The sequence below is a fragment of the Pogona vitticeps genome, chromosome 9, assembly GCF_051106095.1.
Source record: "Pogona vitticeps strain Pit_001003342236 chromosome 9, PviZW2.1, whole genome shotgun sequence".
Classification (NCBI taxonomy): domain Eukaryota; kingdom Metazoa; phylum Chordata; class Lepidosauria; order Squamata; family Agamidae; genus Pogona; species Pogona vitticeps.
The window spans coordinates 24,341,349-24,365,386 of NC_135791.1; the positions used below are offsets into that span (position 1 = coordinate 24,341,349).

General features: G+C 45.0%; 1 protein-coding gene across 1 annotated transcript; it reads left to right on the top strand.

Moving 5' to 3' along the window:
• Positions 1-404: 404 nt before the first annotated feature.
• On the top strand, positions 405-21,772 carry CAPN12 (calpain 12). The gene is made up of 21 exons (XM_078380099.1): positions 405-3,995; positions 4,875-4,944; positions 6,043-6,164; positions 7,227-7,360; positions 8,025-8,193; positions 9,769-9,852; positions 10,788-10,873; positions 11,634-11,708; positions 11,940-12,106; positions 13,828-14,024; positions 14,529-14,540; positions 15,248-15,456; positions 16,209-16,251; positions 16,735-16,803; positions 17,545-17,602; positions 18,290-18,354; positions 18,787-18,858; positions 19,403-19,481; positions 20,001-20,117; positions 20,912-20,970; positions 21,638-21,772. The coding sequence occupies exons 1-21, from the start codon at positions 3,765-3,767 to the stop codon at positions 21,662-21,664; spliced, it is 2,145 nt and encodes a 714-aa protein (XP_078236225.1). The 5' UTR covers positions 405-3,764; the 3' UTR covers positions 21,665-21,772.
• The last annotated feature ends 2,266 nt before the right edge of the window (positions 21,773-24,038 follow it).

Sequence of the window (24,038 nt, forward strand, 5' to 3'; positions counted from 1 at the left end):
GTTGGACTGGGTGAGGGCAGGGCCCAGATCTCATTGGATCCTTATCTTTTGAGGTAGGCCTTGGGAGATGGGTTCAAATCCCCACCTGGTTGTGCAACTCATTGGCTGGTCCTTCAACCTGACCTACCTACGTCATCTGTTGGTGGGAAGGAGCATAAAGTCGGAAGGCAGAGAGAGCCAGGTACCTCGCTTTGAGCTCATTGAAAGAAGGGAGAGGTACAAGCAAATAATGCATCAGTAACTAACTTATTTTTCCTAGTCAGCCTCTGGGTTCCAAAGAACGCCGTTGCAAGCTCAGCGGAATGATGTGGCTTGATCTTTCCACAAAACAGCAGCAACGCCTGTAGGCAAACCCAGACCAGTTTCAGAGACTTACGAGCAGATCCGGCCCTACCATTAGGTGTAATAAGGCAGCTTCCTCGATGGCCAAGGGCAGGAGGCGCAACCGCGGCAGCGTGGGAGACCTGTGCGCTCCCCCTGTACTTCCCATGGTGACTTGCCCGCCTTCAGGTAGATTCGAATGGGCAGGTGAACTGCGTGATGGTTGGCCGCCCTACGTATGTTTGCATCACAGCAGGTGGCCTCACATTTCCTCATACAGTGGTAAAATATTAAAGGTTTTTATAGTGCTCAAAAAAGCTAAAGGATTAACCCTTTAACAGCCAAGCTCCACTTTAAATGGGAAACTGGTCTCTCTTTCCTCTGGATTTCGACACATTTGGGAGAAAAGATGGGCGCGAATCACTGCTTCAGCAGTTCATGTCAGTTTGTCTGTCAGGCAAACAGGTGTTTGGTGCTTCCCAGCCCTGCCTCCTCCAGCAGGCGCCCACTCTGAGTGGGTACCTGCTGGAGGAGGTGGGGCTGGGAACTGCTGAACACCTGTTTGTCTGAAGGACGAACTGGCACGAACCGCCAAAGTGGCGGTTCGTGCCCATCTCTAGAGTTGTATTCTCAACAGCACGTCTGGAAAACATATCTTATTAACCTCTTTCTACATAATCTTCTTATATTATAGTTCTGCATGGTCATCCTTCACAGAGTTTGGAAAAATTACTCTCACATTATCACATGGTTGCCTGGGGGAACCTTGTGAATCCAAATGGATAATGTTTCTTTTTCCAAGGTGCAGGACTTGTGCAGTCATCTCTGTTGAATTCCGTTCTGCTGTTTTCAGCCCAGTGCTCCAGCCTATCCAGATCATTTTGAATTTTGTTTCTGTCTCGCTGGGTATTAGCTAGTCCACCCAGTTTTGTTTCGTCCTTGCACCCCCTGATCCAGGTCATTAATAAAAATGTTGAAGAGCACAGGGGCCAATGCCTAAAAAAAAGAGGCGCCTCTTTGTTGACCCCGAAATCAAAGCCTACACCCAGTCGATTAGATATGAGCTGGGCCATGAATCGGCTCAAATCCGGGTGGTGATTCGGAAGTTTGTAAAAATATTTTAGATTAAAAATAAACACCGAGGAGAAAGAACATTCTGCAAATGTTATCATTCTCTTGTAGAAATGGAAGCTGCTAACAAAAATGTTTTTTTATTTCTGAAAATATCATTTTGTTGTTTAGTCGCTGTACCCAACTCTTCGTGACCCCATGGACCGGAGCACGCTAGGCCCTCCTGTCTTCCACGGCCTCCCGGAGTTGGGTCAAATTCATGTTGGTCGCTTCGGTGACACTGTCCAACCATCTCGTCCTCTGTTGTCCCCTTCTCCTCTTGCCTTCACACTTTCCCAACATCAGAGTCTTTTCCAGGGAGTCTTCTCTTCTCATGAGATGGCCAAAGTATTGGAGCCTCCGCTTCAGGATCTGTTCTTCCAGTGAGCACTCAGGGTTGAGAAAATATCATAGTCACAGGTAAACACCCACCTACCCACCAGGAACAAAGGGGAACATCAGTTGGAGAACCAATGGTCTAGCCAGTTGCGATTCTTTTTCCATCATAGCTGGCCCTTCTTTTTATTACTTGGTGGACTGGATGACAGCAAGCTCTGGATTTCATCTGATTCTTACCCAAGAGAGTATGAGAGGTCAGTCTTTTGAGGTAACAGTAAATGTAAAGGTAAAGGTTCCCTGTATTCGCCCCTGTGTTCCTACTCCAGTCCTCTGATGATGCCGGCTACAGAGATTGGCGAAACGTCAGGAAGAACAACCTTCAGAACACGGCCAAAGAGCCCAAAAAACCCACAACAACCAGTAAAGGTTCCCCTTGACATTTAGTCCAGTTGTGTTTGACTCTAGGGCGTGGTGCTCATCCCCGTTTCCAAGCCATAGGTAGAGCCAGCGCTTGTCTGAAGACAGTTTCCGTGGTCACGTGGCCAGCGCGACTAGACATGGAACACCATGACCTTCCCACAGTATTGGTACCTATTTATCTACTCACATTTTTACATGCTTTCGAACTGCTAGGTTGGCAGGAGATAGGACTTGGGAAATGGGTTCAAATCCCCACTTGGCCATGGAATCCACTGGCTGGTTTTGGGGTCAGTACAATCCTTCAGCCTGACCTACCTTCCTCACAGGTGGGTAGGAAGGAGCACAATGTTAGGAGGAAGAGAGTCGTGTATGTCACCTTGACCTTGTTGACAGAAGGGGGAGCTGTAATCAAATAATGCATGAAAAATTAATATTTGCTCCCAGTCCCATAAAGCGTCTGGGTTCCAAAGAACTCCATTGTCAACTTGGTAGATTATGTGGTTTGATCTTCCCAGCCTTCCTCCTATGCAGCTTTGCCCATTTTTGGTTAAAACAGCGACAACGCCTGTAGGCAAACCCAGATGAGTTCGAGATAAGTTTGCAAAAATTACTGTCTCAAATTATCCCATGGCTGGCTGGAGGAATTCTGTGAATCCAAAGAGATAACTTTTTCCAAACTCAAATTCTCATTCATTCATTCAATCGATATACCATTCATCTAGCTAATTGCTACTCTTAGCAATGTACAGCCAAAATATAAAACATAAAGGCTATAATTGCTACAGATGCTAACCACTATCATAAAGAAAAAAACAGCCATTCTTAGACTCCAGAGGCAAATTTCTGGCAAATGATGTCATTTTAGGCCTTGGTTCTGTCACCTCTCCAATGGGTGCAGTCGGACCATCTTGGAGGAAAGCTTCCCCAGCCTGGCAAGGCTGCTCTCAAGCCAATGTGCAGCAGTTTCTACAGAGTTCCATTTTCCAATCTTTTACCTCTTTGGGACATGTTAAAAAATCAACTCTTTTTAGGTAGACCGCCATTTTGAATCCTGCCTCAAGTCTAGCATCCTCCGGACAGCACTGACAACAACGAAACCTGGCCTTATGTTGTGTCAATCACTGTCAGAAACAGAGAAGATGCGACAGACTTTTCTAGCCCAGAAAACATGTTCTGTGCTGAAAATCTGTAGGCCCAGCTCCTGCTCAGGGCACAAGAGTGGGGCCAAAGAGAAAAGGCGAGCAAGCCTCAAAGCAGCATCGCAGTAGAGCGAGCTTCATCGACACCCAATTTGGTGCTTAAAGCACTCTTGAATGATGCCATGCCTTGAACATGGTATTTTTCAGACCGTCTCCCAGAATCTCTTAAGTTTCTGGAGCTGGAATTTCAAAGAGGATCTTTTCAAAGCTGTGTTGGCAAGGGTTAACCTTCACCCTAGTTGATAAAGTGAAAACGGTTTGTTGATCTGACCTGGGTGGGGAACCAAGCGTTGGAGGAACAACCTGTATGTATCCTTCCCGTGCTCTTTAAAAGCCATCCACCTGAAGCAAATCACCACAGTGTGCGGCTCAGCCATGGCGCACCCTGGCATCGCTGTCCACCTCACAAAGGATTCTCCTGTTACTGCAACTACCCCCGTCCTTCCTTACCGGGATCAGAATTACTGGGACCTGAAGCGCCGATGTCTTCAAGAGAGACGCCACTTCATTGACCTCGAGTTCAAACCTTGCGCTGAGTCACTTGGATATCATGAGCTGGGCCCCCGATCGACTGATATCCAGGGAGTGGTTTGGAAGAGGCCCAAGGTGGGTCTATTTCTGCTTTGTACCTCTTGCCTAAATTAAATTGCTAGTCCAAAGTAGAATAGATGCACTGAGCAAACTATTAAGTTGTATTCCACAATTTACGTAAGTTTTCTTGTTTCAGCTGGCCTCTTTTTAGAACTGGCTATCAGATACATGTCTCTGCTTCTCTGTTTCAGAAGCATTTCCTAAGAGAGGTACCCATCCTGCAATTAGTCAGTGTAGCTTTGGAGCCAGCCCTGCCATTAGGTTGGAGTGTCACAAAAAGGTAGCAAGATGTTAGTTCTTTAACCTATTATTTCATTGCTAGGGAGAGGGAGAGTTAAGCAGTAAGAGCATTAAGGTGGTTCTACTTCACATGCCAAATACTTGTTTGTCTTTGGGTACAATTATTATATAAATAGATTGATCAATAAAGGCAGAACCTTCGTTGGTGCAAAGGTTGGGGTTGATCATTCCTGCCTGAGTGCAAGGATCCTGGCCCAAATCCTGTTGGCATCGATAAGCAAATGGTGTAACTTTCAGCAGCAAACTGCCATGAGTTAAGAAATCTCCACAGGCATTCTCTGTTGCCCACCGAGTCACAGATCAAAGTTATTTAGTCGTGAGACTTAGCATGCACCACATAATACCTACAGAGATTTCTTAGCCAATGACAATCTGCTGCTGAAGTTACGCCTTTTGTGTAGCTGTGCAACAGGATTTCAGCTCTTGTAGAGAACTTGGAAAAGTTACTTTTTTTTTTTTACAATTCCCGCCACATGATAATCATGTGTGTGTCTCTTCAAATCATATGCCAAACAAGTAACTTTCCTAGACTCTAATGTTGTCTCTGAGCACTGGTTACCCCCTCCAACTCTACATTTTCTATTCTTTTAACAGGAGATCTCCAGATTCCCTAAGTTTGTCCGTGGAGAAATGAATCGGATGGATGTCTGCCAAGGGCAGATAGGTGACATTTTAACTGCTCCTCCCTTCTTTCGCTTTATTTCTGCACTGTTATCGTCCAATTTCCGACCAAAGCTTTTCCGCCTTTGATACTTGCAGAAGAGAAACTCAACAGGTGAAGCAGGTGCATGAAAATATTCACCTGTTGGTTTTCTGTCTCTTACAAAATTAAATAGCAGAAGAGCCTAGGCCATTATTTCCACAACAGCAGAAACTCCAAAGATCATAGTTTTGTCAGTGTCCTGTTGATTTCGTTATTAATTCTAGGCTTGCCTCTTGGGGGGGGGGGGTTTAACCCTATCTTCAATGCCTTAAAGAGGAGCCAGGTACATAGAAACCTAGCCAGGGAAATTTAGCTAAGATTGCAACTCTATGGCAGGAGGAACTTCCCCTTTCGAAGGTTATCATGTCACAATCAATTTGTTTGTTTTCTTTAAGTTTGTCTTTTTTTTTTTAACTATACGCTGAAATTGTACTACAGATGCAAACCTAACTGCAAGACACTCTCGGGTTTGTTTTTCCAGGATGAGTCTAGGAAATTTTGCTAGTCTTCTCACACAAAAGACATATTTTCTAGGTTGTTTCAGGTTCGTTGGTATCAATGAACGTTGCGTGTGTTTCTGGCGAAGGGGCTGGTAACTCAGCACAGGAATGTAAGCAGATGGGTTTATATATTATCAAACCCCATTTCCCCCATAAATCCTAAATCCATGACGGGACTGTCGTGTTACAGGGCTGATGTTTTCTCTTTGAGCTTCTGTGCATGAAAAAAAATGCATATTTAAAAAAAATACTGTTTAAAGGAACACTCTTGGTGGGGATGGGAATGCCCTTCCCAAACCAAAGTGTGTTCAGTGGACACACAGACTACTGGATAAATCAGTGGTTTAGGTCTTTGGCTGCAGGGCCAGAGGCTTGGAGTTCGATTCTCGCTCTGTGCCTCCTCGGCAGGGTCTGGACCAGATGAGCCACAGAGTCCCTTCCTGCTCTGCAGCTCCAAGATGTGGATGCTGATGATGGATGATGGAGCGGGTGCTGGAATTTTTTTTTGCAAGTCCTTTGGGACGGCATCCACAGCAACTTGGCTTTCTGCTTTTTCCAGGAGACTGCTGGTTCCTTGCAGCTGCTGCCTCTCTGACTTTGTACCCGCATCTCCTCTCAAAGGTGGTCCCCGGTGGGCAGAGTTTTCAAGCTGCCGACTATGCTGGCATCTTCCACTTCCAGGTGAGTGGCATCAGACCGGAGGTCCGGATCCTCGAGGAGAAATGAAACATGGATCTTACCCAAGCTTCTTCCCGCCCCCCTGCAACCCTCAGGTTGTGAATACTGGGTCACCATGAGCAATGGCGCTCTTAGGGCAGAGAAAATCCAAAGCAAACCCCTTTTCTGTTACAGAGAAGATGCTGCCGAATGTGGGAATCTTTACCTCTTGCATTTCTCCCAAATACAAACTACGATCATTGTAAGGCGATAGGATTATACATGCTGTTTTTACAGTTCCCTGCTCAAATCAATGGGCAGAGTAAATTCTTGACATTCCAGCAAGAACAAAGAGATGGAATGAGCCAGTAGAGAGCTGGGGGTGGAAGAGGTACCTTTTTGGACTACAAGTCCCATAATCCCCCATGGACACCGGTGTTCTTGCTGGTAAAAGGAGTCCAGGAACTCCAGTCCAAAATATATCTTTTCCAAGCTTTAGGTCAGGCTAAGAAGGCATCACCACGAGTGAATGTCATTACACCTGTTTTTAACTTCACTGCCTTTGCAGTGTGCAAGGACTTTGGGATGAGGAAAAAGGAAATTAGGAAGGAAGTGTCTGAGAAACAGACAGCCCTTTTAAGTCAACAACAGATGGCAACTGTATTTGCCCAAACACTCTGTAGCACGGATTATCAAATCCAGGGACGAATGACAGTTGTAGGAAATGAACGGGGTACACCGTTTGTTTTTCTTCTAATCATCCCAAAGGGTCTGTTCACAATTGAAACACCTTTCAAACCTGTTTGGGGGTTTTCCAACAATTGAAAACCTACCAAACCTCCTCAGTATTCATAAATTAAGTTGGGGGGGGAGGAACCTTCCAAACCTGTTTAGCATTTGCAAATAATGCGAAACCAAAACCTACTAAACCTGTTTATGCAGTGAAGACTAAAGGTGGATGACGTAGCAATGCATGAATCCTTCTTTCACTCCCTTTTCAACATCTCTGACAGAGGAGATGCAAAATCTGTTCCCAGCCAGTCCCTGTCTCTGATGTTCACTCCAAATCCTCTCTTGACTCCCCAGTTCTGGCAGTACGGGCAGTGGGTAGACGTGGTTGTAGATGACCTGCTGCCGACAAAGGACAACAGGCTACTTTTCGTGCGAACACCCACAGACGATGAGTTCTGGATGCCTTTACTGGAGAAAGCCTATGCCAAGTGAGTGAGACCTCGTTATTTTACGTCAGCAGCAGAGAACACTTACTTCTTTTGGCTGCGGTCGCTCAGACCTTGGAAATGTCTTTTTTTAAAAAAAAATTGCGGACAAAAAAGAGAAAGGAACATAGGCAGAAAAAGAAGCAGTAGTGGCCATTCTGGTCAGGATTATCCTGGGTCCTGTCGTCCAGAAAACTAACATTTCCGAGGTCTGACCTTGCTATGCCATGAATTGCAACATATTCTTTAGCTTCCTTTTGTTGTTGTTTAGTCGCTTAGTCGTGTCAGACTCTTCGTGAACCAGTGGACCAGAGCACGCCAGGCCCTCCTGTCTTCCATGGCCTCCCGGAGCTGGGTCAAGTTCATGTTGGTCGCTTTGATGACACTGTCCAGCTATCTCGTCCTCTGTCGTCCCCTTCTCCTCTTGCCTTCACACTTTCCCAACATCAGGGTCTTTTCCAGGGAGTCTTCTCTTCTCATTAGCTTCCTAAAGGGTCCTTATTTATTAGACTCATCTCTGGTTGACCTTTTCCCAGAGGCTGACCAGCACTGTAGCTTCTTAACCCCTTTATTAAATAATAACTGTGCACCACCAAATATTTCTGCACGCTGCTCTCTATTCATTATTCCCCTTCCCCTCTGCTCTCCCTTTCATCTCTCTGGAAAGGCTGAATGGCTCCTACGAGGCTATGAATGGTGGATACATGAATGAGGCTTTTGTGGACTTCACAGGTGGGATTGGGGAGACCATCCCCTTAAAGACACCCAACCTAAAGCTCTTCAAGACCATCGAGGCGGTGCTGAACAAGAGCTCTTTGATGGGCGCATACATCAGTGTAAGTGCAAGGAAACTGTGCGTTTCAGGAGCCAAGCTAGATAAGAAGCCAGCTTCACAATTAGAAGGTGACAGGACGTTGTCTCTCCAGTAAGCTGTTCCTTCAAAGCTGTGTACGATCATTTGCAATTGGACTTGCAAATGAAGTCTGTGTTTACCTCTTGGTGACCAATCATAAGCAGAACCAAGCTATTTTGCACTATGCAGAGGTGAGGAAAGCTCATGCTAGGATACACAGCTCTGAAGAGCGCTACGCTTCTGATGATATGCTAACTGTATAATCTAGTTTGACTTTGAGAAGTGCTAATCTGCTGTTTCTTGCAGATTTGGGGGTGTCTCTGTTGAGCTAGCCTTTTCTTTCTTTTTTTTAAACTCATTTCCCCCCCTGGTGCTCATGAGTGCAAAAAGAGAGCAATCTGTGAGCTATGCTTAGGGAATCGTCAAAAATGAAGAGTGGCTGAATTTGAGACTGTCGCTCCTTCCCTTTTCTCATGATTAGTAGAAATCAGAATGCATTTCTTGTATCTGTATATTTACAATATTTATACCCAGTTTCTCCAAAGGCTGAGAGACAGTTTTATGCCTATCAGATTCAGACAAGGATTTCTATTATCTATCAAATTGTACACCTGGCCCTTCCATTGTTTCCACGTATGACGGCTGCTCCTAGGGGTTTCGTTCCTCAAATATAGCGCTCGATTGCATGTGTGTCACTCTTAAATCCTCTTACCTGGAAGCTTGACAGAGAAGTTAGACATTGTTGGTGGGAAAACAAAGCCAGATATCATTCCCAGGGCCCAAGAATCCAGAACCATTGGTCAATATTCAAATGAATGTCGTGGCGTCGGGCAGAGGAAAAGATGTCGGTACATTTAGCTTTGCAGTCTGTGTATGCAGACATTTGAAGAAGCAAGCACAGAGAGCTGGCCCTGTCATTAGGTAGGGTGAAGTGACTGCCTCAGGCATCGGGTTTTTGGATTTGTGAGAACGCTATGATGAACATACTACACTTGTGCATGTTTACTTCCAAGGATGAGACCTGGTAGCGCTTACGGGTGTTTCAAATTCCAAAATAATTTGGATAATATACACCTTGACTTGTCTATATGTGTGTGGGGGGTGCCATATTTTTGTCCTCCGCAAGCCAGCATGAATGATGCCCTCAAGGGATTGATGTTGGTGTGAGAATACCCACAAGCAGCCTTATTTGCCTCTTGGAGAGAAGGGAAACTGCCGAAGGTAACACACCTACAGTATTATGAAGAAGGGAAACTACTTCTGAGTATTCTCTACCAGGAACACTCTGAAGATGGTCACCATAAGTCAGAACCAACTTGATAGCGTATTCTTCTTCTTCTTCTTAAATACCAAATCCAGCCAATCAAAATTATAAAAATATTGACTAGTATTATATAACAAATGCAAATTTTAACCTAAAATCGAAGAATCTGTTATTCTTCTTCTTGTTGTTGTTCTTTTGTAGGCAAATGTGGGTTTTTTTAAACCCACTCACTTCATTCCACGAATAACACATAATTACAGGTGTAATTGTGCTGCCTGTTCTGGTTGCTTTCAGGTCACGACCTCCAATGACAGGGAAGCACAAACGTCACAGGGGCTGGTGAAAGGGCATGCTTACTCCATCACTGGAATCCACAAGGTAAGGCCTGTAATACCCCAGCTCACAAAAGCATAGAGCTGAAAAGGATACCAAGGGTCATCCAGACTCACCCCTTTTCACAGAAAGAAATGCACAGCTTGAGCATCAGCTACATCTCCCAAAGCAGCATAAAGGTGGGCCAATAAACTAGAGGAAGCCTTCAGGGGGTGCCATGGAAATATTGGGGTGGACATAGGTTTTTCAGAGGGGAAAAAATCCCTGGGTTGGTGGGTTGGGTTGGGTTGGTTGTTTCGTCAACCAAAGGAACAACTATTAAATCATGGTTCCATAAACGTAACAGTTACTCAAAATTAAATAAGCATATCATCAATTAAACTAAAGAGAACAGCAACAAAAATAATTAACAAAAGCAAGAAAGCAGAATGGGTGACTCAAGTGCTTAGTTGACCACTACACTCTGTACATGTAATGCCTGGGATGGCCTGTCTATATAACCCTGTTTGGAGGTGTCTCTTGAAAATCCCCAGTGAAAGGGCAAGGCGAATTTCAGGCTGGAGGTTATTCCAGAAATGCGGTGCAACCACAAAGAAGGCCCCAGTCCTTGTTTTCTTTTTCTGGGCCTCTCCTGGGGTGAAGGATCTCAACCGTCCAGCCCATATAGCCCATATAGGGCTTTATAGGTTAATGTCATCACCTTGAAGCTGGCACGGAAATGGACAGGTAACCAGTGTAAGGTGGCCAGAATGGAAGAGATGTGTCTTTAAATGAGAAAAGATGGTTTGTCGTGGCCAGTGGGCAAATAGATCCATCCACTGAAATTGGATTTCTTTTGAGATGTAAGGCCCAGAAAAAAAAACACAGGGGGAAATTTCCCCGTTGCTTTCCTATTACTAATGGGGTTGGGGGAAATGGAGGAGTAGAAAGGGAATGAAAAGTAGCCTTATGGTGCCATTCAGTGTTGTGATCCTTCTTAGCTCTACTTCGACGACAGGCAAGTGAGGCTGTTGCGCCTGCGGAATCCATGGGGCCACCGGGAGTGGAATGGCCGCTGGATTGACAAGTGAGTGTGCCTTAAGCATGCCCCACATGGGCTGAGAGTAAGAGGCTCTCTTACTATCCTAACATCTGTGTTCAGAAGTCATGCTCATCCCTAAGACCAGAATGTGTGCTCCAGCTTTTGGATAACCACAGTTTTATGTTACATCCAGACCTAAAACTAGACTTAATCTTAACCATGGTTAGTGAAAACAAGCCAGATTAGTAAACTCTGGTTTGATGTTGGCTTGTTTCCACTACATTGAAGATTAATCACAGTTTGTTGGGGTCAAGTGATATGACGAGCCACAGTTAATCAGAGCAGAGTGGGCAGTGACTCTAGATATGGCCTTTTTCACAGTGTGATTGTGAAATTCTCCCCCTAGGGAGTAGTCGGTTCCATCACTGATTTTTAGATGGTTGGCTAAAGCTGTCCTTTGTAGGGAGCCTTGGTGACAGCTTCTGTGATACTGAAGAATTGCTTCCTTGGGTCTTAAGAACACCAGAAGGACTCTAAAGCTGGGTCAGATCAAAAGCCTACATAATTCATCATTGGGGTGGCTCAGATTATTATTTTAAAAATTCAGTTTCTTAGACAGCTAGTAGCTATTTGGGCCAAAAGAGGAGCTCACGATAACATTGTGAAATGACAGAGCCTCTCCTTTCCGCTACCTCTTTGCCCACCAGTATATATAAACATTTAATAATGACATTCCAAACTTACCTATGCATGTCCCCCCATGCATGGCAGTTCCTGATCTGTCTTGTTTTATTCTTGTTTTCAGTTCACCGTTGTGGGGTGCCGTGGCCCCTGAACTCCGGGAGAAGCTGCACGTGCAAAGAAGGGATGGAGAATTTTGGTAAGGCATTTCCCTTTGAGGGAGCAAGTTTTCCATGCTCTGCTTAGAACCATTATGAAGGGATCTGGGCCAAAAGCTTCAGAGGCTCTTATGCTTCCACCACCACCTTCAAAAGTTTTCCCTAATAAGCAACTCTGATTGTGGGAGCACCACAGAGAAATGGGGCCACAGATACATATCACTATTCAATGCTATTTCATAACCCCTTTTTCTTTCCCTCTCATTATCCAGGATGCAGCTCATTGATTTCATACAATATTTTGACGTGCTGGAGATCTGCCATTTCAATGCTGATGCCCCAGGAGAGGGCGTTTCCTCTCGCTGGAACACGGACTGCTTCCAAGGACGCTGGGTCAAAGGTTACAGTGCTGGTGGACGTCAGATCTCCCAACCATGGGGTAATTCTCTGGATTCGGGTGTGTGATTGGGGGTGGGGCAGGCATAATACTCAAGAACCTAACCCCCCTACTACAGCTTCCCAGGCTTCAAAGCAGAGGCCCAAATCCTCTAACTTAGTGATGCTGGTGTAGTACAAATGGCGTAACTTTTGGAGGCAAATTGACTTGAGCTAAGGAATCAGTGTAGGCACAATCAGTTGTATCACAACAGCAAGTTGTATCACCTAGCATGCAACTGATAATGTCTAGGGAAATTTCTTAATTTGGAGCAACTTACCACCAGAGGTTACGCCATTTGTCTAGCTACGCAAAAGGATTTGGGCCAGAGATTACTTTCCTGTAACGGGGCACTGAGAATTCTACAGACTCTTATCTCCGATCATTGATCAGCGATATCAACAGGCAAAACTCATGCACCGCATAAGAAACCACCATAGGCTGACCTAGGAGTTATTCAGAATTGCTACCTTTCTGTTTCCCATATCAGCGACTCTACTCATATTGCTATTTCTTTATTCAGAATAATATTTATGTTCACAGAGATGAAGGAAGCAACACGTTCAGGGTGTTTAAGCTGCTTTAAATGGGTTAGTGTCAAAATCAGTTGTCTTTGTTGTAACTGACTCAAAAGGCTACTTCTCTTGGGAAAACACAAACATGGGCAATTTGCCCTAAAAACAAACACCGCAGATTGGTCCATATGAATTGTAAGTGACTTAAGTAGGTGATGTGTTAAATCGGTGAATAAGAAAGGGAGCAGCTGGTGAAAGAGCAGTGTAGAAAATGTCGGGGAGAGGTTATTACACCCCAAAGAAATCAATCACGATTGCCCTAGCTATCGAAGTGACACTAATATGTCTCTATGAAAATATGGAACCCTGGTGGAGTAGGGAAAGGCAAAACAAAGTAAAGATAAGATCTTGGTTCAATCATTAATCCAAATGGAGAACGCGGCCAAGAAATCAGAAGACTGAGCCTATGACGGTCAACAATGAAGGAACTGGAAAAGATCATCAAGTGCAAGGATGTTTCATTGGAGACCAAGATCAGGCCTACTCTTGTATTTCCAATCACCATGTACGAGTGTAAAAGCCGGACAGTTAAGAAAGTTGAACAGAGTGGGGAAAACGATTTGTTTGAAATGTGGTGCTGGGGGAGAGCTTTGCGGATACCTGGGGCTGCCTGAAAGACAAGCAAGTGGATCCTAGATCAAATCGAGCCTGAACTGTCTCTGGAGGGGGAAATGTTGAAACGGAGGCTGCCCTACTTTGAGTACATGAAGAGAAGGCAGGATTCTCTGGAAAAGAAAACAATGCTGGGAAAGTTGGAAGGCAGCAGGAAAAGAGGAAGACCCAATACGAGATGGACTGACTCAATAAAAGAATCCATAGGGTTGAGTTTGCAAGAGCTGAGCAGGGAAGTTGAGGACAGGGCATTTTGGAGATCACTCATTCATAAAGTCGCCACAATGACAATAACACAGACAAATTTAGTTCTTGAGCACCTTTGGGCCCAGAATAGAAAGCCTGGACAATATCTTTACTTAGGACTACAAACCCCAGAATCCTTCCACCCAGCCAGCCAAACTGCTTGGAGGAATCTGGGATATGTAGGCCAATGTTAGTAATATTTTCCAGGCTCTGGTCAAGTCCCTGAAGCTATTTGTCTACCCAAGTGGTTTTAGACCTGATGCTGAGACCAGCGTATTCCTTGTGGCACAGATCTCTTTTGGATCAACCCCCAGTTCCATGTTGCCCTCTTTGAGCCGGATGAGGCACAGTTAAGGAAGCAGCTGAGAAAGGGACAAGAACACAAGGCCCCCACCTGCACACTTCTGGTCTCCTTGATGCAGAAGGACCGGCGCAGAAGCAAGAACAGGGGCAAGGACTTTCTGCACATCAGTTTTCAGATCTTCCAGGTGAGTCCCATTCCCCAGAACTGATGATGTGTTTGGTAGTTAACAGTAGGACCCCCCCTGTATCCATGGGATCATATCTGTGGTTTTCCCTCATTCATGGTCTGAAAATATTAAAAGAAAAACTAAAAATATGTATTTTCATGATGTATTTACCAAATCTGGCCACTAGAAGGAACCAGAGACCATGCTATGTTTTCTGGCCACTTGATATTTAGAAATCGGATTTTTTCTTTTAATTTTTAAAAAATATTTTCAGACTGTGGATAAGTGAAACAGTTAACCCCATAGATAAGGGGATCTACTATACTTCTAGCAGTCTTTACCAGAGACAAATAGTAGGGAAAGGAGAAAGGATATGTTCCTTCCTTCCTTCCCCTCCCCTTCCATCTCAGTAGAGTTTTCCCTTAGCTATAGGGTTATAAGCATCAGCTCATTTGTCTTCCTGGCATCATTGTCCTACTGAATGTCCTAACGTCAGCTTTTCCAACCTCTTTTCTCTTGCAGATACCCAGACAGGTAATAACACAAGGCGGCTTCATCTCTGTAGGAAAAAAGACACACACCCTCAACCGTGGGTATACCCAGGAGAGGCACACAAACAAACTCCTGTTCAGAATTGACTTAAAAGGGAAACTTACCTCCCCCCCCCAAAACCAACCCTAAAAACCGTAGAGTGAGAGTGGGAAATGTGTAGCCCAACATATATTTGGGGGCTGTGAATCCAGGGATCCCGAGACAGTCTACCTGGCAGCACCAGGAATATCACACACATCCTCACAACAGTTTTGTATGTATGTATGCTGTCTGTTAGCTACACTGATATCTTGCTTTCTGCCGGTGATCTTGAGATGGTGTATGCAGTTCTCCTCCCCCCACATTTTAAATCCTGAGACGTAGGTCAGCCTAGAAAGTAGTGGCTTGCTTAAGGTCATCCTTATAACTCCGTTTCATGGCTCACTGGGGACGATAGCCTTGATTTCCCACACCCCAAGCCAGAATTTATGGTGAAGGTATGTAGCCTTTTCCACCTGACCAGTTTTCCAAAGCAGTCTATATCAAGGACTGGGAACTTGGTGTTTTATCACCTTCTAACTGCAAAGCTGGCATCTTGGGCAATTTGACCCCCCATAATGGGTTTAGACCGCCGCCTATGAAATCTTATGCCAGGTAAACGTGTTACTCTTCGAGACCCCACAGAACTCTTTGCTGTCCTTCTTCCGCAGTACCTGCAGCTCAGCAGCGCAGCCCATAGAAAGGAGATGCTCCCAGCCCTCCGGCCAGTCTGCCCTCCTTACAATGGGTCTTCGAGGGATGTCACCGGATACTTCCAGTTGCCCCCTGGAGACTACCTGATCATCCCCAGCACTCTTTCCCCCTTCGAGGAGGCAGATTTTACCCTCCGCATCTTCACAGAGAAGAAGCACCAGTTCTTGTGAGTTGCCCTTCCAAGCTGTATTTTTTTGTTGTTTAGTCGTTAAGTCGTGTCCAACTCTTCGTAACCCCGTGGACCAGAGCACGCCAGGCCCTCCTGTCTTCCACTGCCTCCCAGAGTTGGGTCAAATTCATGTTGGTCACTTCGATGACACCGTCCAGCCATCTCGTCCTCTGTCGTCCCCTTCCCCTCTTGCCTTCACACCTTCCCAACATCAGGGTCTTTTCCAAGGAGTCTTCTCTTCTCACGAGATGGCCAAAGGATTGGAGCCTCAGCTTCAGGATCTGTCCTTCCACCAAGCTGTACTAGGACCCCTATAAAGCCCTCCACGTTTTCCACCCTGCAGCAGCTGAGAGCATTCCTGTGCCCAAGACTGGACAAGCAAATCAGGGGGGAGGGGGGCAAGGTGGGAGTCCTCAGGCATGAAGTTTGGGGTGTGGTGAAAGACCAACCGTTCGTTCAGCTCTGTAATTTGGTGGTCTTGTATTTTCCACAGGGAATGGGGAGAGGTGCTTATGGGGTGTCCCTACACAACAGGACTGGCTTTGAATGTGATCCTCCTCCCTTTGTGCAGTTCACTCAGGGGCATCCCGATTCCTAGGCTCCGCTTTAGGCTAACCCAGAGGCAGAACACAATGGCTACGGATTTTGACTGACCGTGAATTCAGATCGGCCCCTTTACTTGAGAGACGGAAAAATATTCACAATGCTCAAACTTGTTGGTTTATTAATGATATTACGTTCCTTTCTAGGGAGATCGATGAGGAAATCAGTGTGGAGGGCAAGGTACTGCAGGTAACAGATTGTTTCTGCCGGTATGAACATTTGAGGGTACCAGGATATGTGCCTGCCTCTGTTGTTCTGAGCAGCATCCTGAGAATCTCTGACTTCATCAAAAATTGAGGCCGGATTGTAGACCTCAAGGGTGATGCTAAAGATTTGGCTGCAAGGAAGTAAGAAGGACATATGGGGTGAGGAGAGCAGGGCTTGATGGAAAATTGGGGAGAAAGCCCTCAACTCCCCCTAAAGCAGTTCATGGAAACCAGTCTGGGAATTTTTTTGACCCCTCCTGAGTGCTGCAGGATCCAGGAACTGTTTAAAATTAAACTTGTGTTCTTCTCTAATGCTCAGAAGGAGAGTAGCAGGATTCAGGGGAAAGGGTGCCGGGGGGGGGGGGGGAAGAATGTTTCCACATCTAGAAGATATTTCTCCTAAAAGAGGTGCATGGGGTAGGTGCCAGATCTATAAATTTCCCTCAACCTTCTCTTTTGTCCTCAGGTAATGAAAGCACCACAGATTGGGTCAGACCAAGACCTTGAAGAAATCTTCTTGAAGTATGCAGGGCAGGTAAGAGATTTTAAGGAAATTCAAGTTCAGGGAAATTGGATATGTTAGGGAGGGAACTTGGGCCCTCCCAATTTTCTCAAAGACTACAACCCCCAGGCTGGTTAGGACATCTGGGAACTGAAGCCCCAAACCTATGAAAGGCCAACGTTTTCCCACCACTGGGTCAACCTCTTTGGTTTATGGGCTGATTACATATTTCACAGCTGGAAAGGCTCAGCATCCACCGCGCTGTCATTTCGGAAAACCTTTGGCAAAGGAGAGATATGTCTTGGGAGGCATCTGGCTACAGCCGAGTGGCATTAGAAAGCCCATGGCTATCAGCCTTGACAGAGGCCCAGGGCGATGGTAGAAAAATGGACACGATCCACAGACGGAGAGGAGGAGAGGACAAATGAGACACCCCTGGAAAAATTGGAATGGCCATGGAGTTCTTGCACACACTCGAAAGGCAGGAGTGGTTGGTACTTTTATCAGACCACTAAAAAAATTCACAAACGGAATCTAGCTTGCAACTCCACATGGGTCTTCATTAGGCTGGGCACTGTGGACATGCGGACGGTACCAAAGCAACATAAATATCCAAGAAACCATGGCCAGATCTGTGTGCCAGGTGGCTTTGTTGAAAGTCCATTTCAGTGGACACGGCCCCCCTTAGTGCAAGGTTTTAAGCTGAGTGTTAGCCCCCACCTTTGTTGAGAGGGGAAAAAATGTCGGCAAATTTCATTTTATCTATTCATTTAGGACCAGCAAGTGGGCCCAGCTGAACTCCAGGCTATTCTGAATCAGAACGCAACCAAAAGTGAGTAGGACTTCCAAGTGGGTCTCTCCGGCTTTCACTGCTTGGGTCCTACCAATCCTTCTGTTCAACAACCTGGCAGTCAGTCTGGTGCAAATAGTAAGCTCCCCTGTCCAAGAAGTCTTTATATATCGACAAGTGTTCATGTATTTATCATTGACGGCAAGTTCTAAGACCAATCCTAACCATCAGGTCATGCTAGCTAGGGTTTACCAGAGGAGCATTTGACCAATGTCTGGGTGGAGCTTTGTGACACAGTGACTGAACTGCAGTACTGCAGTCAAGACTCTGCTTATGACCTGAGGTTGATCCCCAGCTCATGTAGCCAGCTCATGGATGACTCAGATTCCCACCCCTCTGAGGTCAGTCAACTGAGTATCCTGGTGGCGGGGGGGGGGGGAGAATGTGTAGCCTACATAATTAAATTGCAAACTGCCCAGAGTTTTAAGTGCCACGGGGTGGTATACGAGCCACACATCTTGCTTTGCTTTTTTCCCTCAACTTTCTGTCTCCCTAAAGTTTTGGATTTTTATTGCCAGACATCCCAGCTGACATGTCCAATGGTGAGGGATTCTCAAGAGGTGACATACAAAACATGGGGAGGTCAAAGTTTGGGGAGTACCATTTTTTAAATAAGAATTTTAAATACAGAAAGACTGGGGTCACCTGATTTCTCTCTCTCTTTTCCAGTTCCATATCTGAAAATGGAGGGCTTCACTGTGGAAGAATGCCAGAGACTCATCCAGCATTTTAATGTATCCTTCTGGAGTGAGAATGAATTAGACATCAAGAGATGTGGATGATGGGGAGGGATATGGAAACCAAAGGAAATTGGTTCAAGGGGATGGGGCCCATCCACCCTAGAGGAGACCAGTTCTAAAGCTAAACAAACAGACATGACACAGACTCTCAACTGTTGAACTAGTTTTCAGGAGAAGCAAAAAGGCCTTTTCAAGGGGCGGCCTGGGAAAGAAATAGTTGGCCGCTCTCTAACCTCCCACCAGCGATTCTGGTCTTTCTTCTCCACCCTTTCCAACGCCTTCCATTTCCAGCCCCAGAAACATGTGTTCGCGTAAAGGGAGATCTTATTTCTTCAGCCACACAAAAGGCACCGAGGGGTGTGAAGAGGGATTGTGTGTCCCTAAGCACCGGGATACAGAACATACTTTTCCTTAACTGTTCTGTAGCTGGGCAGCAGGAGTGATAAGCTGACACTACAGATGTTTCAGCACTTATGTGCAAGTCTGCAGGAATGGGAGGTGAGTGTCCGGCCCGGAAATCAGTGAGGCAACAACGGTAGATATGGGAGGATAGATACAAAACCCCTGGGCCATCACCTGATTCTTGATATCTTGATTTCTAGGTGGTTCTTGATATCAACAACTGGACCAGTGGCTCCCCAACTTATCTCTCCAGATGTTCTTGGACTAAAACTCCCAGAAGCCTTTGCCCCCAGCTGTGCTGCCCAGGATTTTTGGGAGTTGCCGTCCAAGAACATCTGGGGAGCCAAGGTTGGGAACCACCGAGTTAGAAGGACGAAGGTGTTAATGGGCTGAGCGGGCCGATCCAAGCAATCAGATTCCTTGTTGCCTTTTAGGAAAGCCCAGAATTTGGGAAAGAGGCTCCAGTTGTAGAAGGGGTAGCCGTGCTCATCTCACGAGCCACCTTGGGGGGGGGGAGCTTGCCTGGAGAAGCACAAATATCCGAGATAGCGGGATGGGGGAGGAACTAAAATGAGACGCAGCAGGTCTTTGTGGGCATTTCAGGTCGTTACGATGCTAATCTCCCTCGTGTACTTGGCAGCGTATCTTCAGGATTTACGACGTGGACAGATCTGGCACCATGAACACGCACGAAATGCGGCTGGCCCTGGAAGCTGCAGGTGAGGAGCCACGCGGACTGCCGAGGGCCTAACGTGGTTCATGGTGGAGTCACATGTTTTTTTTTCCAAAGCCTTTGGAGGGTTTCTTTCGCCAGTGGTGGAAGCGGGTCAAAGGAGAAGACAAGGCCATGGTTTTCTCGACGATGGAGGCTCCATCGACCAGGAGAGTCCGATGCTCCCCTTGATGAGTTTAAGTCTAGAGAGCTGCTCCTTGAGACACGGAGTGGTGCTTAGGAGTGAGAACGGTTCTGTGTATGCCATGTATGACAATTCAGGGCACTTGTGGCTGAGAGTTGTTCATTCGGCAACATCCTGAGACCTAAGGCTGGGGAAATAATGGTTGGGCATCGGAAGATTTGAAACCTGCCACAGGGGTGGCTGCTTCCCGTAGCTGAAGAAACACAAAGGCAAGTGTTCCTCAATGTGCAGAATTCGTTAAGGTCTTTGTAGGATCTGGCTTTGGATAGACAGCTAAAAAGCCCTCGATCTACTCAACCTGCTGTGTCTGCTTTTGCACAGGATTCCACTTAAATAAGCCGACGATGGAAGCCTTCATGAAAAAATACAGCAATCCTTGGCTCCAGATAGACTTCAAGAGATTTGTGTTCTTCATGGAGCACCTAAAAAGTGTTTTCTGTAAGAGCATCCTCTTCTCTCCAGTATTCTCATTCTCGTCATCATCATTATCACACGTGTGCGCCCTTCCCTGAGTTACATGTGAAATCTAAAGCTGGCAGGTCCTTTGACATTAAAAAAATAACCCTGCCATGCCCGCAACTTAGCTATGAGTCACAGTTACAATTCCTTTTCAAAAATATCTTTGCTGTAACCATATCATGGTTATAATCTCGAGCAGGGATAAATTCACTTATTTTATGGACTAATTCTTAACTTTTAAGTTATTTTTATGTGGGAGAGGGGCTCAATACAGAGTGGTGGATACGTAGACCCTTGGAAGCTCTGCTTCACTTTATAGCATTCAATTTTTTTCCTAAAAGCAATTTACATCTATTGATTAATTGATTGATTGATTCAAAATATCTTTTCCCTGCCTTTCTCCTTTAAAAAGGGCCAAAAGCAACCCACATCAATTAAAAGGCAATATTTAAAGCTAGGAACAATGAGCATACAAAGGTGTCTCACATCATTAAAAGACAAAATCTAAAGACATTGTTCTAATGACTCTGAGATACAGGCAAGTAAATAGTGACTTTGTAAAATAACACAAACATTGCAAGGACAAACCTCCTTGTAAGGTGTTAGAATTGTTAGCAATTAACGATGCTTAACGTGACTTCCTTAGGCTCTGGTATAGCCTATGGGGGAAAAAAATCTACCATTGAATGGATCAGGTGTTGTAGGAAGGAATCAGGTCTTAAATAATCTAAGGGCTTTCTTGACATGACAAAGCACCTGTCGCCTTTTACCAGGTATGTGCAAAAGCCGGGATACCAGTGGCAGTGGAGTGCTGAACATGACTGAGAAAGAGGTGAGGAAAAAGCACTTGCTTCCAGTTCCCACAATTAAATCTGGATACATCTTTCCCAAAGACTTAATCCACCTGGCCCTCCCTCCTGGGTCAGCTTGGTTTTCCTTTCAAGCCTTGAATTCTCCGTTATGAAAATCGGCCTGCATAAAGTATCTCCAACACTGTTTCTTACCCTTTGGGTCAAATACATCACAACAGCTCGTGTGTGGTCTTAGAAGAAGCAAAATGGTTAGGGTTTCCACCATGTCATACCTTCCCAGCATCTTGTCTAAGCAGTCAGAATTCAAATTAGGCTGGTGAGATGTTTAGCTTCTGATGATCCATGATAAAACAAAGCAAGCTAATTTATGAGCTGCAAATATCAGAAAAGCTTAGGGGAAGAAATACTGGGTATTTTTAACAATTGCAGAATGACTGTTTCTTACAATGAGCTCTCCAACACCTAAATCAGGCCTCATTTCTGTGCTGGATAGCTCAATGGTTTAGGTACCTAGTTGCAGGGCCAGAGGTTAGGAGTTCGATTCCCCACTGTGCCTCCTTGACAGGGGCTGGACTAGATGACCGACAGGGTCCCTTCCAGCTCTGCAGTTCTAAGATTAGTATTATGAGATCAACAGGGAACCCAAATAAGCAACAAAACTCACCTGGATGCATTTCTGTTTTTCAGTGGATGGAGCTTGCCACTGACTACTGATTTACAAGAAGCAACCCAACCACCTTCTCCTCTTTTGATCATCTGTGGAGGACTGTAACCTGCTGTAACTCAGAAGCATTGAAAGAGATTTCCACATTACTTAACTTTCTTAATTCTGCAAGAAACATCCACATTCCGCAATCAGAATTAATCAAGCAGCACTAAAGAAAAGCAGCTACCTTTTTGATTGTATAATGCAAGAAGTGATTAAAATTAATAAATTATATATAAAAATTAATGAATATTAAAATTATAACAATAGAATATTCATTATGATTACAGCTGAAAATAAATCAATGTAATTTGCACAGGAATATCAAATGGATGAAATTATTTAAATGTTCTTGCACACACTAAATAAAGACGGAACAAAATTATTTTATAGTCCTGTTACTTCTGTTCTGAATTCTGATGTTCAGTATGACCTATGCTCATTCTTACTATTTCAGGTCCCACTTATTTTAATGGCATTGGATCTGGATTCAACCCACTGAATTGGATCTAGACTTACTTCTTTTTAGAACCAAACCATGACATCAGCAATCCATACACTGTAGCTACATTCCAGTGTGAACGTGCCATGAGAATACAGCGATCCTGTTTGTTTTAACTTCATAGCTTAATTTTCATGCCCGCTTTCAGTGGATGTACGTTGAGTCTGGATTCCACCCAGTAGACTTCAAATGTAAGGTAAAGGTAAAGGTTCCCCTTGACCATTTTTGTCCAGTCGTGTCCGACTCTAGGAGGTGGTGCTCATCCCCGTTTCCAAGCCATAGAGCCAGCGTTTTTGTCCAAAGACAATCTTCCGTGGTCACATGGCCAGTGTGACTTAGACATGGAACGCTGTTTACCTTCCCACCGAGGTGGTCCCTATTTATATACTAGCATTTGCATGCTTTCAAACCGCTACGTTGGCGGGAGCTGGGACAAGCGACGGGAGCTCACTCCGTCGCGTGGATTCGATCTTATGACTGCTTGGTCTTCTGACCCTGCAGCACAGGCTTCTGCAGTTTAGCCCGCAGCGCCACCACGTCCCTTAGACTTCAAATGTAGGTGGTACATTTTTTAATTCTAGGATGACATCTGTAAATTCTAGAAACCTCATACTGCCTTTCAAAATAAGGACATGTATTGACCCTTTAATTAAGAACATTGATTGCTAAGAAACAATAATTTCATTCCTCTGTCCTCTCCTTTAAAGTTAGAAGAATGTAGAATGACAGATCAAAGCTTCTAATGCCACCCTGTGGCATGCAGAGGAAAAACATTGAGAAGACCAATGGAAGTCAATTGAAGTTAATTATGACTGTTTCACCTCCCATTTATTTCAGCGAGCCTATTCTTTCAGTGTTTCTGCATTGGGTGTATTTTGTGGAGGAAACTGGCCATCAGCAGCCGGCTAAGAAAGGACATAATCTTGAGTTTGAGGGTCCAAAAGAGATGCATCATTTCCAATTAACTGGCTCTCCTCCTTTGGAAAATCTCTAGAAATATTATGAGCCTGGAACTCTGATTTCAAAAGTCAAAGTTTTTGACTTGAAGCCCCCATGTGCAGTGATTATGCTGGCTTGGGGATTTCAGAGGCTGTATTCACCAAAAGTACTGTGTTTCCCCCAAAATAAGACAGGGTCTTATATTAATTTTTACTCCAAAAACCGCATAAGGGCTTATTTTCAGGGGATTTTTTTCCCATGTACAACAATCTACATTAATTCAAATAAATTAATGTCATCTTCTTCTAGTTGCTGCATAATGGTGGAGGGCAGGGTTTCGCTTAACTGGGGTTTATTTTTGGGTAGGGCTTATATTACGAGCATCTTGAAAAATCATACTAGGTCTTATTTTTGGGAAAACAGGGTAACGTTTTCCTAGCTCCCCATCAAAGCATGCAAGAGGCTGCTGGTGTTGATTCATCTTTGTCTTCACTGAAGATCACTGGAACCAGAATGTGGATCAGTTCTATCCCCACCACCCAAATGACAAGGGTGTGAAATCTGCCAGATTATTTTTAGAAAAGAATCTCTTTTTCTTGTTTGCCTTCATGCTCCTTCTGGTGATAGAAAGAGCAGAATCCATGGAACAATAAATAACATTTGATTATCCTTGGACTGCTGCGGTGCAGCGCTGTTTGTGGGATAATAGAAGCAAGACATCGGCCATTGGGGGGCCGTTAACTTCCACCTCGGCTGTTGGCTGCTTTCTCTCCATTACAGGACAAATGGCACAACAGGGTAATACACTAGAAGCCAGAACTCCAAAAATATGTCTCGTTAGTGAAAATCAATAGTTACTTGTTCGTTTGTTTCTTATCTTGCCCTCTCCCCATGCTTAACAAAGCAAAGCAAAGCAAAACTGTAAAACTTTGCTTTATATC